The sequence below is a fragment of the Strongylocentrotus purpuratus genome, unplaced genomic scaffold (assembly GCF_000002235.5).
Source record: "Strongylocentrotus purpuratus isolate Spur 01 unplaced genomic scaffold, Spur_5.0 spur5_contig_834, whole genome shotgun sequence".
Taxonomy (NCBI): domain Eukaryota; kingdom Metazoa; phylum Echinodermata; class Echinoidea; order Camarodonta; family Strongylocentrotidae; genus Strongylocentrotus; species Strongylocentrotus purpuratus.
This window is the reverse complement of record NW_022145540.1, coordinates 338399-355994: the sequence shown is the minus strand read 5'-3', so window position 1 is coordinate 355994 and position 17596 is coordinate 338399. Positions and strand designations below refer to the sequence as shown.

The 17596-nt window shown below is 39.2% G+C and overlaps 2 protein-coding genes across 2 annotated transcripts; both read left to right on the top strand.

Annotated features, from left to right (window-relative positions):
- The first annotated feature begins 192 nt into the window (after positions 1–192).
- LOC115923682 lies at positions 193–2520 on the top strand. Its single transcript, XM_030984871.1, has 2 exons — positions 193–387; positions 777–2520. The coding sequence occupies exons 1-2, from the start codon at positions 207–209 to the stop codon at positions 2450–2452; spliced, it is 1857 nt and encodes a 618-aa protein (XP_030840731.1). The 5' UTR covers positions 193–206; the 3' UTR covers positions 2453–2520.
- Positions 2521–8679: 6159 nt separating this feature from the next.
- LOC115918610 lies at positions 8680–17204 on the top strand. The gene is made up of 3 exons (XM_030984864.1): positions 8680–8776; positions 12124–13570; positions 14468–17204. Exons 2-3 carry the CDS (start codon positions 12154–12156, stop codon positions 15028–15030), a joined length of 1980 nt encoding a protein of 659 aa, XP_030840724.1. The 5' UTR covers positions 8680–8776; positions 12124–12153; the 3' UTR covers positions 15031–17204.
- Positions 17205–17596: the final 392 nt, after the last annotated feature.

Sequence of the window (17596 nt, the reverse complement as noted above, 5' to 3'; positions counted from 1 at the left end):
ATTTTTAACTTGGTAGGCCTAAGATTATGATATAATTCTGTGGATGTCACGAGAATATTTTCACGGTTTTAGAATAAGGCGTTAACGAGCTATCAAAATTCAAGATACAACTCTGATAACAAAATATTTCTAGTGAAGAAGTTGATTGGGATTAGCGTGTCCAATATATATCCCTGGTTTCATATATTGCTTTTCATTTTGTGGTTATGATGAAATCAAAAATCCTAAATCAATTGCGACTTGTTTTTCCCTTCCTTGCAGATGGTTCCCTGTGCCTAGGTTACAAGAAGTTCCTATGCAGCAATGGTCGTTGCATCCCGGCTGTTCTCAGATGTGACTCGGTCAATCACTGTGGTGATAACTCCGATGAAACGGTCGGATGCGAAGGTATCTGTTTATTATAGTAGATCTATAACTAGTATACCACAGAGTTTCTCTTACAAATCAAATGTGAAATTACAAGCAGCTTTAACAAATACAACGACTTCTGACTTCAATTGTCCATTCGATTGTCCGGGTACATGTGTAGTTGCTTGTCAGATACCCAACTTGTAAATGATGACTTTTCTCTGTTTAGGGTAACTTGCTTCACTTGTGAATGTCTGTCAAAGAAATGTACATGAATCGTTACCATCAATGACGGACTGAAATAAACTTGAACACAGCATTCTTTTTTTTCTTTTATGATTATAATACAGATAATCTTTAATATCATTGTTGGTTATTGTATTCTCGTGGATCTTCATACGTTTTATTTTTTTCTTGTTAATTACCAGACGGCCTACCATATTACCTGGGCGACAGGGTGCTGGAGCTAAATGAGGCCATTTACATTGGAATAGCCATTGCTTTCACCGCCGTATTCGTCATCTATTTCGCCGCTGTCTGCACCCGGGACTCCTGTAAGCAAATCAAACGCAGGGTTAAGAAATTAATGACCCGAGATCAGGAAGAAGACAGTGAACCGGAAGAAGAAGGGTTGGAAGCAGAGCTCCGGCGAGCGCTGATGGCTACCTCGTTGTACGACCGACGAGTAAGCCAGCCTTACGATACCACCCTCAACACCATCACCGGCGGGGAACTCGCTCGGCAGCTCAAGTTAGAGCTTCGGAAGATCCAGGAGAACGCGACGGACTCTGAATACCATCGGCCAAAGTCCCAGGCCTCAATGCAAAAGTCGATCAATTACAATTATGATAAAATCAACAGCACCAGTGAATTAATTCACCTTATAGACAGGGATAATAATAATCATTCTGAGCATGGTAATGATAATATTCACTTCGTTGATAGCCCTCAAAGCGAGCACAGAGTATCTTTTGAATACATTCCAAGTGTTGTAGTGAGTGAGGATGGAGATGAAAGTACAGCGGAAGTATTGTACGATCCAAATGAAGCACTTTCCAAAGGTGTGCCTAGGAATTCCGTGCGGGGTTTATACCAGAAACGGTTATCCAGGACCAGTGTTTCGTCGATTCCTGAGGAGGAAATGCCTTTGAAATCAGCAGGAGCTCCTACGACTGTTCGAAATAAGATAGGAACACCTTCCAGGTTTAATGTTACAGCGGTTTCCGCAGAACAATTGCCATCTAGATCAGACGGAGCTTTAACATCTGATCAAAATCGGAATAAAAGTGTTTCCCGTTTTGCAGTTACGACAGTTCCAGATGATGGATTATCAAAATCAGGACGGGATGGTACGTCCGTTCCTGTGAAATCCACCACACCCAGTAAGCCGAGGTTCAGTGTGTCTAAGGTTCCTGAAACAGAAGTCCAGTTACCGCCCCAAATTCAAAAGTCGGTCTCGACGCCTACCACATCTAGATTCAGTGTAACTTCAATTGATGAAAATGAACTGAAGAGGAAAGAAGCGTCACAGACAAGAAGAGGTAGTGATATTCCTGGTAGAGATATACCAGCAGACAAATACCTTCGAGTGCCGTCGCATCGGAGAAGTTCTGCTGGCGTTGGAAAAACAGTATCATCTGTCTCCAAGCAACCAACGAGCCGCTTCAGTGTACAGTCAGTGAAAGACCCTCTTCAGGATAAACAAAATGATCCAAAAGATAACCGCCTTAAAAATGACTCGGCAGGACAAACGGTGATTGACTCTGGTATAAAATCAGACGTTGGTGAGAAATCCGGAAAGCCAGTAAACCCTACTCCTAGTCGTTTCACAGTACAGAAAGTAGAAGAAGAACCACAGGATACAGTACCAAAGAAACTCGTAAGCATTTTGAAGAAATTTGAAACCCTATCCGACGGCACTCGGTCGTACACCAAACAATCGTATCGACCACGCTTTCGAAGGGCTAGCGAGGGTGCAACATTAGACCGTCCTGATGACGATGCGGATGACCTGCCGACCTCAGCTGTTACCGTCCACGGGTATACTAGTGTCAAATTCTGGGATGAAAAACGGGGGCGATACTCGCACGCAACTCATCTATGACCACAGCGCATTTCACTTTGATAATCAATTTGTTTAATTCGATCTTATTGAGTGAATTTAGGTGTGTGACTATAGTTGCATGACCTTTGATAACCAAAACAACCAGAAGAATTGTGATGATGATATCTTTCAATATGCAAATGATGCCATGTCTGTCTCAGTTAAACTGAGAGGTTTGATTTGAGGCACATTTCGGTAACATACTTAAAATGATAACATTGTCTGTTACATTTATCAACAAGAAATATTGTTCGTTTTGAAGGTATTCTACTGAATACTGATATGTTCGCCTTATATTAGTTTAATGCAGTGATCAATAAAAAATGATGAATTATCTAAGGCGGGGTTGACGAGATGCATTAGCTCCGTTCTTATAGATGCTGGTCGTTAGACTTTGTATCCAGTTGAAACAAAATAATGCAGAGTAATTGCTCTTAGGTAAAAAAGTTAGTAATAAATTATTCTGCACTTCTTTGAAAAAGAAACTATTCTCATCAGAATTTATGAACAAAAGTAATGGAAGGACGCCCAGATAAAGGGGAAAATATGAAAAGAACAACGATTCTTGTATTCATTTACTCGTGTCCATCTTTTATAGTATAAAAATGGTTTTGAAAATGTTTTTGTTTGATTTTAATGAGAAGGGTTGGACATTTTTACGAATAATAGTATTTTAGTAGTCACAATGCGAATTACATACATTACTTGTTGCTATGTAGGACAAACAAAATGGCTTGCTCTGCCTTACAACATATAATATATGCAATTTGCATTCTGACTATTGAAATACAATTATTTGTAACAGGTGCATGGAATATTTCGTATCAAGGCACTTTACAAAGACGTGTGCGATAGATTTGGTTACATTACGAAAATGGCCTATTGGTGCATCAGGGTTCCTTTGTTATATTGAAATGGGAACAATAGCAAGCATCCTTTAAAACAAAAGACGTATGTGACCTCAACGGACGGTCACTGTGACAGGTGTGGAATCCCTATGTTTTCTATTTGTTTACAAGAGGTGAAATTTCTCACTTAAATCTGAAATAATGATTATGTATATGAATACAGTATAATGATTTATTAATGAAAGTGGTATATAGATTGGACGACTCAATGCAGTAATGATATTGATGTTAAACGCCTAAACGCCTATCAGAAAATATAAACATTTTGATAATAAATGAATAATTTCTTATATGGAGAAAAGTTACATTTTCGTCCGTGTGTCATTTTTATATGTGATCAAGAGATCTTAAGAGAGTATTTGTAATGTTTGAAGGGAAAAAATCCAACCGCTAGAAATATTCTGACTCAAGAGATACAATGTACCACAAAAATGTTTCGAGAGGAAAATCCATGTGAAGATGAGGTAGAAGATGAGTTCGGTGGAGTATGCGGAAGAGATGGGGGAAATGGCAAATGTGAGAAAAGGGTTTAAACGGAAAGGGCGACAGTCATTAGAGGTACCGTCGCCTATAAAGAGACTATCTATTCCTAGAGAAGTGGATAAACAATGATATTATTTATTGAAAAGAAGTGTAGTTTATCATCAAGTTCAATACGTCAACGATTTCGACCTGTAGTGGAGAAAAGTCAAATTGATCTAGTGCCTGTTTTGCAATAAGTTGCGATAAAACGCAATTCCGAAGGCGACTTGACTTTCGGCCATTCCAAAAAGCACATGTAGGATTTGTATTTAATTTTAGGGTTGCAATCGGTCACAATTATTTGTAAACTAAAAGGCGTTGTGGTCCACCCCGGGGTCCACCGTCCGATGCTGATGGGTTATTATCAACTTGTTTGCCAGAAACAATATTAAACGAGATTATATAAAAATCATTGCCAGGTGTATTTTACTTTACAAAGCATGCAGTAGGCGCGATTAAAACCGATTTTTGCAAAGTTTTCTGTATCCATACAAGAGCTGTTTTAAGCACATGCAGAGTCTGCCCAACGTAGCATATTAGTTTGTTTTGTACTAAAGCGACCTGACCATATCGACCACTGCAATGCATCCCTCCCCCCACGATCTCTGTCGAATCTTCGCGCACGGTGCAAATTGTGATATAGCGCCCCCTTGTTAAATACTTGGGAAAAGTTGACCTGTATCAAGAGGTCGTTTAGATTAAGATCAACCATAGAGATATATACTACTAACACTTATTAAGTATATATCTCTATGAGATCAACAGATTTGTACAACGCTTAGTTTCTCGTTTATATAGTGAATCACTTTTTAGTATGTAACGAATAACTCCGGACACTTTCCCGCCCAAAATATAACAATTTCCACATTCAAATTGTGAGTTGGAGAGATAGGATAAACAGATTGCCTATCAAGCAATATTATCGTACTAGCTACACAGAAATTGACAATAACCAATGGCATCATTGCTTTATATTAAAATATATTTCTGATGAGAGACAAGAATATTGTTGAGAGTAATATGAAAAATAGGACATGAAAGAAAGAAGGTAAGAGAGATAGAGGTAGACAGTGTGTCGAAAATGGTTTCCCTAGTACTAGTAGGCCTACATAACCTCTACGGAGATGGAAGCAGACATCACAGTCATCAAGAGCACGATAATTGTCTTCTTTTTATATATTATCACATAAACTATAGACTTTGAATTTCGTGAGTCCGCTGTATTAAAAACAAAAACACTATTAAATTGATAGGCTAGAAACTGATGTGCCGATAATATACCTGCTAACACAATCCACCCAGAATTATGACTCGGTCTCATTTTCATAATATATTCAGCATACCTGAGAAAAGTAGTTCCAGTATAGATATCAAAAATAGTAGGGTGACATCATGGCTTCGAATTTCAATTATCTGAAAACTTGTGCTATACGAGGTATATTGTGTTTCAGGATAAACATCTCATTCCTTGTCTGTTTGACTGATTTCCATGCAAAACTTGAGGTCGTTTGACCATTGTTTTGTTCATTTCCTCATACTAGGGACTAAATTCACAAGTCCCTGATTTCCTTCAGGTATATTATAAACAATGAATGTAGGATTCGTGAAGAATTCATCTGCCATCCGACTTTAATAGAACCTAAACAAACAAAAATGGATAAGAGGAAAGAGAAAGATTGAGAAAGAGAGAGACAGAGAGAGAGAGAGAAAGAGACAGAGAGGCAGAGAGAAGGGAGCGAAAAAGAGGGAAAGGGGGAGAAGAGAGAGAGAGAGAGAAGAGAGAGATAGAGAGAGAGAGAGAAAGCCTGGAATAGAGAGAGAAGAAGGAGGAGGTAGAGAGAGAGAGAGAGAGATAGAGAGGGGGAAGCAGGAATGGATTAATAAAGGTTTTTTTTTTTTTTTTTGGGGGGGGGGGGGGTGAAGGACTCATCTTTTAGGTATGACAATCACAACTTCCCTTGTTTGCTTCCCCGAACTTTAAATTTCGATGCTTCTACATCACCACAGCAGCGTTTTCACCCCACTCCTTATCAAGTAGACTATATAGTCACTGCAGGATGCCCCCTCACCCACTAAATTCACCGTGACATTTTAAATGGATTTACTCCCATAAGTTTTAATGTTTATACTGTTTTAAAGAGGTGATAATTATAACTCAGTGTTGGACTCCATAATTACTTGTTTTTTTAATTATACTAATAATAATTTATGGACATTATTGCCACTTAGTAATGAACCACGTTCAGCATGGCTACTGCGTTATCTTGTATAGCATCCATTCATAATTATGGACGTGTAAAAGGATCAAACATCGGTTGGATTCGTTCAATCCAATCAAATTTATATCAATCATCGATGATTCATTCAACAAAAATATCAAGCCCGAATTAATTCATCTCAGTTCTAGTGCACTCTATTTTACATGGCATTTTGATCAATTCTTAGGCTACTCTAAATAATCATGATCTAGATGATGACGGTCATGAGGATAGATAGGGGAAATATTCTTTTTATTTGTATTTTTTATTTGTCATGGCATGGATAGAACTTAAACTGCATGAAAATCGACTCTGAGAAATACGAGTAACTTTACCAACAACAAAAAAAGTAACGTGCTGAAGGAGTGGAGACCCCCCCGGGGGGGGGGGGGGGGTTGTGTAAATAATGAAGATGCATTTGTAAAACGATACTTCTTTGTCACCAAGGGCGGTAAATCTGTCGAAAAATCTGAATACTATACTTAATACTACACAGAGGCGGCCCTCCCGGGGGGACAGGGGGCGCAGTGCCCCCCCCCCCACTTTTTCAGATACCCCCAAAATGCCCCCTTTTACATAGGAAAAGTGCCCCTTTTATTTTGTAAGAAGTGCCCCTTTTACATAGGAAAGGTGCCCCTTTTACTTTGACAAGTGCCCCTATTACTTAGTAAAAGTGCCCCTTTCCCCTTTTCACCTCTGACGAGTGCCCTTTTTATTTTTGACACGTGCCCCTTTTCCTTCGACATGTTCCCATTTTCCTTTGCAATAAATGTTCATTTTCCATTCTCATGAATCTTGAAATTATCTTGAATAAGTGCCCTTTTTAATCTCTAGTAAGTGCCTCTTTTCAGGTACGAGAAGTGCCCCTTTCCCCTTTTAATAAGTGCCCCCTTCACCTCTGATGATTGCCCTATTCAAAACTGAGAGGTGCTCTTTTTACTTTGACAACTTCCCCTTTTTTCCTTTGTAAGAAGTGCCCCTTCTCCTTTTAATAACTACCCCTATTGTAAACTCGGATGAGCGCACCTTTCATTTTAACATGTGCCCCTCTTATTTTCTAATAAGTGCCCCTTTTCCTTATGATAAGTGCCCCCATTAAAAAGAGAGAGCTCCTTCCCCTTCTCATAACTTCCCCTTTCCCTTTCTAATAAGTGCCCCTTTTCCTTATGATAAGTGCCCCCATTAAAAAAAGAGAGTTCCTTCCCCTTCTCATAACTTCCCCTTTCCCTTTCTAATAAGTGCCCCTTTTCCTTATGATAAGTGCCCCCATTAAAAAGAGAGAGCTCCTTCCCCTTCTCATAACTTCCCCTTTCCCTTTCTATAAGTGCCCCTTTTCCTTATGATAAGTGCCCCCATTAAAAAGAGAGAGCTCCTTCCCCTTCTCATAACTTCCCCTTCCCCTTCTCATAACTGCCCCTTTTAAACATCTGAACGGTGCCCCCTTTTCATTCAACAAATGCACATTTTCCTTTATTATAAGTGCCCCTTTTACATTTTCATAAGTGCCCCTTTTCATATCTGGTCAGTGCCCCTTTGCAACTCTGATAATTCCCCTTTTAATAATGATACGTGCCCCTTTTCCTTTCTAATAAGGGACCTATCCCCTTTTCACCTCTTATAAATGACCCTATTAAAATCTGATGGGTGCCCTTTTCCGTCAACAAATGCCTATTTCCCATTTTCGTAAACGCCTCCTTTTCATCACTGGTGAGTGCCTCTTTTCAAGTGAAAAAATGCCTCATTTTCACCTCTTATAATTATCCTTTGTACTTATACACGTGCTCCTTTTCTTTTCTAATAAGTGTCTTATCCCTTTCGATAATTGTCCCCTTTTCATGTAATCATTAAACGTGCCCCTTATTTAAAGCGACTAAGAGCAGTTTCCCCCAAAGTTCGCTCGCTGCGCTCGCTCGCATTTAAAGATTATATAATTATGTTACTTATCAAAGGTCTTTTCAGTCTTCCGTTATGAGAATGTGCTTATAACCCCATCACGATTGGCTTTTTTTCCTCTTTATAAGATGTAATTTTTCGCACTGCAACCTCACAGATCTTTAAAAATGTTCTCGCTCGCTTCGCTCGCTCGTAAATGCATATTCAGACATCACACCCAACTGTAAAGTTTGATGCTTAAGCGATATCTTGTATGATGTATGAAGAGAAACAAATATTGAAATCATCCCTGATAATGTAATCACAATGTAGGGGTATATACCAATGTCTAAAAATTGTATATTTTCGCTTTGAGATTTCCCACTGTAGGTGCCCTTTTTTCCAGAAAGTGCCCTTTTTTGTTGGTCCCCCCCCCCCCCCCCCCCCCCCCACTTTGAAAGTCGCTCGGCCGCCCCTGATACTACACTACTATAAAGTCTGTAGTATAGGCCCACTAATGGGGCGTAATTGAGTTCCGTCGCGAGACTTACGCTTGATTTGGGGGATTGCAACTTTCTAGCACCACCTCATATTTATAAGGCGCTGGATGGCCTGGCCTGGGCGAATTTACAGACACTGTACACATTACATACGGTATACGTACATGATTATTATGCATACACATGTACCGCAGCGTATAGTAAACAACGTACCCGAATGTGTTTATCATGTGTAACCAACTACTTTAGGAGGTTCCAATCAATGTGAGTATACACCAAATTTCTTAATGTATACGTACATCAAGAAGAACGAAATTATAAAATTTTAGCTCCAAGTATGGTATGAATTGCATTGTTTTACACCATAGTACACTGTCATTACCAGTACCGAAACTAGACGAGTTCAACAACAAGCTAGACAAGTCTTGCACCCACCTAGGGCCTAGGCTTCGGCGAGGAACCTCATGTACCGGGCTTTGTTCAGCCCTTACTTGCCTTAGGTGTGTAGCGCGATCCCTTTGACTGTAGATCACTAGATCACTAGAAACTTTCGCAATATGTCATATAAATAAAAAAATAAAAAAACTTTCGCAATATGAAATTTGTATTGTATTGTTAACATAGACTCTAGTAGAGGACGGCTGAGCAATTGCAAAAGCATTGAAGAATGTCGATTGTGATTCGAGTGAATGAGATTTGTTTTTTATTTTGCCTTTAGTGGCTTTACCTTTATTTACCGCAAATAAATGCTGAGACAGCAGTTGAGCTTCCAGGTCTATCTTCTTGTACTCATTCTCTTTAATAATAATTTTGCTGCTTGAAAACATCTGAATCAATAGCAGGCGCGGATCCAGGGGGGGAGCGAGCGGGCCTTGCCCCCCCCCCCCCCCCCCCCCCCGCAAAAAAAAAAAAAAAAAAAGGAGAGAGAGAGAAGGCAAAAAGGGAAAGGGAAAGAGGAGAGAAAGGGAAAAAAAAGAAGAGGAAGAAGAAAAGAAAAGAGGGAAGAAGTAGATCGGGGGGGGGCAAAAGGACTTGCCTCCCAGGCTGTTGCCCCCCCCCCCCCCCCCAATCAAAAAATAAAAGAGAAGGAAGGAAAGGGAAAGAAAAAAGGAAAAGAGGAGATACAGGGAAGGAAAAGAGGAAATACAGGGAAGGAAAAAAGAGGAAGAAGAAAAGAAAACAAGTGGGATATCAGTTGCAATTTTCCTGCCAACAACTTGTGGATCGGGGGGGGGGGGGGGGGGGGGGGGGGGCAAAAGGAAGGAAGAGAACGTAGAAAAAAACTGAATTTAGACAAAGATTAAGAGTCGATAACGACACAACAAATTGTCTTCTTTCTCTAATGATTTAATGAATCGTAAGCTTCCGCTTAGCGCGGGAGGGGGAAAACTAAATTCAGACGAGGATTATTTTTTGGGAACGGTACAACAAATCGTCTTCTTTCTCTAATAATTTATTGAAATGTCAAAGCTTCCGCGTTTCGCGGAGGAGGGAGGGGGAAACTCACCCCTCCCTGCACCCGCCAACCCCCAATTACGTCACTGCTGGTCACCATTACGAACCAATATTTGGCTCGCATAATTTCAAATTTTGCCCCCCCCCCCCCCCCCTAAGAAATCCCCGGATCCGCGCCTGATGTATATACAACGGGAACAGTTTCAATATAAAATGTGAGTTCTTCTTACTTAAATCATTGGTCTGGAAACAATTATTTGCCCATTGTTGTATTGTATTACATTTTCACTGACAATGAATTCACATTGTAATGCAATTTTCAAGTTTCCCAGGCTTATTTAGGAGAACAGAAGATTGATATTGTTAAGTTGTACGATAATATCACGCAGTTTGATTTGATTGGAGATATATCTCATTAAAAACAGAATAAAGGCTATACAGTATCAAAAAAACCTACACCGTTAAACTTCAAGCTCACTCACACATGGTTTATTGCGACACTTTCGAGGCTACTTATTATTTCAAGTTCAAAAGGGCAACAGCTTCAATATTAAACGTAATTAAATCATTGGTCTGGAAAATGTTATGCCCATTGTTGTATATTATACAACATTTTCCATAACGATGAATATACATTGTATAATGAAATTTTTTGAGGAAAACCATACTTGTCATTACTGTTATATTTGTTATATGATACTAAAGCAAATCGTTTCGCTTATCGATAAGATAAATAAATGTGAAGTACGTGTCAAATAATGAAATGCACCATTTTCAGGGTTTATAGATAAACAATGACAATGAAGTCCATATTTTTAACATATCCTAATTAGCTCATTATGCTAATTATGCTATTTAAGACAATTGCATTACTTGAAAATAAAAACTGGTGTCATAAATGAATTCCTCGTCATAGAAAAACCTTGAAAAGTCGTATTATCCATGTTTTCAGGCTTCCTGGATTGAGATTAGCAACATTATTACATATTGCACATATGATAATTAGATGATTATGCTAATTAGGCTATATAAAAAAGTTGCTCAAGGTTGCCCAAGGTAGCCAAGCTGGCAACCAAGCTGAATTTACTTCAATACCCATCTAGAACACGAATCAACAAAAAAAACCTTGTACTTATAAACTTTTCCAGGTCATGTACATGGTCTATCATCTACTGGACTATTTAATGAAACGTCATATATAGCTTCCGCGCTTTGCAGAGGTGGGAGGGGGAAACTCGCCCCTCCCTACAGCCCCCTGCACTATGTCACTGCTGGTCTCCATTACGTACCAATATTTGGCTCGCATAATTTCAAATTTGTCCCCCCCCCCCCCCTAAAAGAAATCCTGGATCCGCGCCTGATCAATAGCACAAATTTGTCAACTTTTCATGCATGCAAAAGAGTCTGGGTTTACACCATTTCCAAAAGCCTTGGATGTACTACTACTAGTAATTGGTCAGGCCCAGGTCCACTCATAATATGGTTTATATGGGTGATGTTATTTGGGGATCCACTCATGTACATGAACATGTACATGTATGTATGTAGCTCCATGCCAATTTGTGACTGTGTGTTTGTCTAGGTGGGGGGGGGGGGGGGGGGGCGGGGTATGGCCGGGATAGTCTCATTTTCGCAAAAAGCCAATACCGGGAGTTGTCCCTTTGTATCATATGGAGTTTGTCAACAGGAATTTAGATACTGTCAAGTTCCAGATTTTTCTGGCAAGTTCACACTTCTATAAGACTAGAATACAGTATATACACCATAATAGACCAGTTCACAGTTAGCACATTACTGCAATGACCCTGAATATCCACAGATCTTCAAAACATGAAGAGGTCCCACTTTGTACATTTTGAAATAATCACTCCTACAGCGATGGAGGTGCTTTATAAATAGCCTTTGTTTCCCCTTGTAAAGAATACTCTCCACCTATGTATCATGGAGTGCACTGAATGTGCATTATGATTACATATATTTCATGAGCACGTATCCAGTATATCGTCTCCGTGTATTTCAAAATTTGTTCTGCATTGACCTTTATCTACTCATGCTCAGACTGCAACCGTGAACTAGCTTATTGGAATCCAATCACCTGAATTTATTTCATATCATGGTTTGTCAATGATTTGCATTTTTCTTTTCTTTTGATGCAGCTGGTTTGACTTTAAAAGAGACACCCTAAAATGATGCGACAATCAGATGACACAAGACCCTTTGCCCTCGTCGGTATGACGCAGGCAGAAAGGAAAGTCTTGCTGGATCTAGTTCGACAGGAGGCTCCTGATTTGCTCCACCCTGGAGCTGTTAAACGGATACGGTCTGGCACTTGGGCCCTCATCATGAAGAAATTCAACGAATCCTGCTCGTGTTATAGAACTGTGGCCCAGCTGAAGTCCTGCCTCCAGAACATCATGCGCAAAACCCTCCAGAAAAAGGCCGGAGGAGGGACCGCGCAGCAGTCATTTCGCAAGATCAACTTCACACTTTTCGAGAAGAATTTGATTCTCAATCTGGGAAAGCAGCGACCGGTGGTTTTCTCCAAGCTGAAAGACGGGCAGACGCAAGCGGTCAAGAGGAAAGCTTGGACTGAAATGATGTGGACATTCAACAGGACTCAGGGCATCAAGACGCAGCGCACAGCGAGAGAGATTAAGAACTGTCTGGTCAACATGACCAACAGGAACAAAGAGGTTGATGAGTTCCTCAAGTCACAAATGCCTGAATATGCAAGGCAAAATGATATCCCTGAACAGCCACACTTAGATGGAACAGTGGTCCTTGGGGGTGTATCGCATCCTGTAACAAACGTCCATGGGACTCCTGTGACACAGAACCCAATGCAATCACCTACTAGTAGCGTGCAACGGAGAGGTACTATGGCTCACAACAAAAAATCTCAGCCGGCACAGAGTAATAAGCCTCAAGTTCCCAAACACAGATTCCTCTTGCCCAAACCTCTGAGTGCACCAGCATCTTCTTTCCCAAATAGGTCAACACCAGTTCTCATAGGTGCTGTTTCCCAAAATGTGCCAACTCCCCAAACAAGCATACCACAGAATAACCATCCCACCCTGACACACCCAGTTCGAACAATATCTGTCCCCCAAGTATCTATGAGTTCATCACAGTTATCGCCCCCAGTCTCAACTCTTCGGACACAACCTACCCAGTCAGCACTGCCTCACGTAATGCAGGCGGGTCCAGCTCAACAAGTACAATCATCACCAGCACAGCCCATAGTTCATGTCCAGACATTTTCGTCATCTCAAATACAACCGTTGCAGCCCATGTCTGTTCAACAGACCCAATCTCACTGCTTGCCTCCTGCACAAGATTCTGACCTCGGGTTATCCGGTTGGATCCCAGAAACTCCATCACAGCATCATCAAAACACAACGTCGTCCAGCAAGCCTGCAGTGGATGAGACCCTAGCAGAAACAAGAGATGATTGTATCATCGAGATCAAGGAGGAGAGTGGTTCTGATCCGGAAGAGCTGTATGGGCTTGAGCAACAGTTATCGGCAACACCAATGGAGATCCACAAATCCCCAACAGATACGTCACAGTTACCAAGATATGGAGATCAACTCATGAATTCAGGTAATCTTATTATGAAATACTTTCCTTGGTACTCAACCACTACTCCAATATTTGTATTGCCCATAGGGATTGGGGAAATATTAACTCTTCGCTGTTTTGCAAGTACATGTATTTTAAGCATTAATTTTGAAAACTTAATTTTCTCCTTTTATATTGTCAGCCTAGACCCAGAACCTTAATGATTCCTATCCATAGAGTAAAGACTTTCTTTTGGCTAACAGCAGATGATAAACTATACAAGACAAATGTTTATTTCATGCATACATTGTACATGCAGTTGATGATTAATATGATGAAATACAGGATACTTATCATCAAAACATATGAATTTCTTCAATACATTGTTCTTTTCTCATATATGTCTTTTTATGTCGTTCACTCTTAAATGAAATCCATCCTTAAAGCAGAAAAATCTGAGAAGTAGACTAGTGAAAGTTTGAATGAAATAAGACAAGAAATAAGAAAGTTTTGAATTTTTGAAACTTCTAATCACTACACATATATGAGAGCTTCAAATTGGCTGAATCAGTACTGTCAAGCACTGTGATATAGCTACGTTACGTACAACCTTTCCATCTGTCCCAACACACAAAGTAAAAAAAATAAATGAATAGCAACTGCATATATGTGCGCTATATAAATATCCAATATTATTATTATTATTTACCTACATGTATGTCTTGTGAGATACAGAAACAGTAAGCTTAATGCATTTTACGCCATAAAAAACCTGTTGCAATTTACCAACTCATACGTGTATATGATTATAAATGAGGCCTTAGTTTCCTAATTCGTCTATTGTCTCTCCAGGCTCTTTGTCCCTCTATCTGTCTAATTGTTTCTGTTGCTTTCCTCCTGTTCATCAATTGTCCATGCCTTTTATTTGAAATCTTGCAGGTGTAAACAGAAACCAACTCCAAGTACCACCTGCCAAGTCTACGACGCCACAACAACCAGAGGAGCTTTCCAGTGAGCAAGATGGTATGGGAAATGTACAGATCAAGGTGCACAGAGATCGTGGGGAGAGCCAAGTAGGGCAGAACCAAGCTTTCCCTTCATCCAGCTTTACATCCTCACTCCCAACTGAAGAGAACCATCATCATTCCTCTGGCTATCTCATTCAGACTAGCTCTCAGTTCGCCTCTCAAAGTCAACTTCTCTCTCAAGATTCGAGCTGCTCTACGAACGGGCTAACCACCGATCTCTCAACAGAGATACAGGACAGCGGCATCCACCGGTCGGAGCCCGGCAAAGACGCAGACAGCTCCCGCAGGGCCAGGATCAAGAGGAGAAAGGAGAGCGTTGGCACTTTGAAGAAGCGTCTTTTGCAACGGGAGCACGATCTTCGAATTCAAATGTCGAGAGAGGAGCATGCCTGGTTGTTGGAAGAACACATGTGGAAGCGAGAGGAACACGAGCTACGCATGAACATGATCAGGATCAACTCAAAATTCTCATAAATTTTACAGAGGCTGGTGTAATATTATGGTCGACGCTTTCTCGGCTTCTGAACAAATTTGAAATTTGGAATAAATTTTGGAGTAAAGACAGAACAATCTAGTTTTGTCACACCCACACATATAATGTAATTCTACCTTTGTAACAGTAGGCCTGTCTTCGTCAGACCAAAGTTTGCAAATTAACTGCTATTTTAACTAGACCTGATGCCCCGATCTCAAATTTTCGTCAGCCCGCAGTTGCAATTAGTGGGCTATTTGGTCGAGAAAATATCCTGAAAATGTTTAATTTGCACTAGTTTGTGATGAGCATATCGGTCTGGTGAAGACACAATTTCGAGCTTCAGGAAAAAAACATCCTGAGTCTAAAGATAGCGAGTTAATTTGCAACTTCAGTGTGATATAGACAGGCCTATTGTGTCAGTCTTACCATCTTTTAATCCACAGTGAATAAAAAGCTTATATGGCGTTATGAAGGGATTTACCACAGGAGCCGGGTTTATATGCTTAGTTCTGCTCCCATGTTTTATGAGAAGTAAGGGAAGCTGAGCAAAGCATTCCATTTAGGTGCGCTATTAATTAAATACAGAAAGCTTGATTTTGATTGCTTGTCTATCCTTATTCTCTCAAAACTCTTGAAGGCAAAGTACTGTACATGTACTTGTTGAAATAGATTTCAGTTAATTTCATATATTTTATTGGACATTATTTATAGTGCATATTCTACAGTTGGTCCATTTTCATTGCCATTTTTTAGTGTTAAACTTGCCAAGACCAAAGTTGTCATGCTGCAAATCATTGTCTTTTAAACAATAATTTAAGGTAGGTTTGTAATTGTAAGATATAATTTTTTCTTGCAAATCTTCCTTTGACTGATTTTAAAGGACAATCCAATCTCTTCTTTTGCGTGGATAGAGAGGAGAAAAATTAGAGAAACTGATTTGAACATAAGTGGACAAATTCAAAAAGGTTATAATTAAAAGTTGAAAAAACCAATAACGGTAAGCTGCAGCCACCCACCCCCACCGAGAAATTTGAAATTCCCACTATTCGTGCTATTGGCACCTCATTTTGGGCAGTGAGGTCGTCTATTGATTCTTTATTATTCATATAATATATTGTTACTACAAAATTACACTTTTACAATGAAAAACTCAAAATTTTTGCTAGCTATCTCATTCTTGCAAAATTAAGAAAATGGAAGTTCATATTGAGGCACAAGACCTGTCAGTACCCTGCTGAAATGTGCATGTATACTAATGAATGGAGTAAGACTTCCCATGAATGTAGTGTACATCATTGAGTTTCCCTACATATCACCATCTCTTAAGCTTGGTGACTTTCAAAGATCAATTAAACTTCCATAAATTTTTTCTCCAATATCTTTCCCTAGTTTTCTTCTTCATTCAGAGTAACTTTTGGTCAGAAAGCCAGTTTAAAAAAAGAAAAAAATCAGTGTTTTTTCTTCATGTTTTACTTGTTTCATGTCCCGATTTTTCATTTACCAGTAAACATCATTTTTACTTGTACAGTACTTTGTGCATTTTGTTATCTTTGGATTATAAGCTGTGTGATGTGATGATATATTTCTATATCATTTTATGGGGTAAACTGGTGGTCTCACATGACAAGATATTTGCTCTGTTGCTCCACACTAATGTTATTGTTGTTGCTTTAGAAGACAACAGTGCAAGGCAGTGTGTACTACAGAAAAAATAGTGGCTTGGCGTCTACACAGAGAGGGGAACAAAATCCTGATATCCCCCTCAAAGCCATCCAAATGAATTATAGGTTGGCTGGGAAATAAAGTAAATTGTTGTCACATGCAAATTATAGTCTGATGATCATGTGTAAATAATTATAAGGAATGTGTCTTTCAGTAAATGTTATATCCAGTGCTAGATTCTTAAATCAATTTGTACAACTCATCAACTGATCATTTCAATTTCATTACATCAACTCAAGATTAGCTTTTTAAAATCACAGATGAAATTAGACGAAAGTTTAAGAGAATTGTAATATGTTTTAAATATTTCTAAGGAAATTAAGATTTGGGCAGAATGCACATTTTTCAAATTATGTCTGAAATTGTGGTTTTTCTTACAATAATGCACAAAGCAATGACAAAGAATATGTACATTTTTCATAACAAATTTATTATTGAATGTAAAAAAAAATAATGTACAGGTATGTTTATTATCCTTGAAGTAAACAGTTATTCCATTGATTCAGTAACTTTCACAACATAAATGCAGAAAGCAAAGATTGCATGCAAGTATTTTCCAAAATGACTCCTGGTAGACAGCAATTGTGAGCACTGCCAAATTCCTTGTTGTTTTATTTACTAAAATTTACACTCTAGTTACCTTAAATCAAGTCAATGTGGTGATCTGTGCAAAGGTATAACCTTCATATAATATCATGATCAAAACAAAATCTGATATTTCTGTCTACAAAATTACATAAAAACATTATCTTAAAATGTTTGACCACTTTTAATTTATTACATTACCAGTACATGAATTTGAAATTTTCAAGTACATGCAATGTAACCTTGAAATTTACTCAA

What these genes read in the sequence shown, in the direction of transcription:
- LOC115918610 (XM_030984864.1), top strand. Translation starts at nt 12,154, where the DNA reads ATGATGCGACAATCAGATGACACAAGACCCTTTGCCCTCGTCGGTATG. An exon ending in AGATCAACTCATGAATTCAG is followed by an intron (nt 13,571 to 14,467) that starts GTAATCTTATTA and finishes GAAATCTTGCAG; the next exon opens with GTGTAAACAGAAACCAACTC.
- LOC115923682 (XM_030984871.1), top strand. Translation starts at nt 207, where the DNA reads ATGATGAAATCAAAAATCCTAAATCAATTGCGACTTGTTTTTCCCTTC. An exon ending in TGAAACGGTCGGATGCGAAG is followed by an intron (nt 388 to 776) that starts GTATCTGTTTAT and finishes GTTAATTACCAG; the next exon opens with ACGGCCTACCATATTACCTG.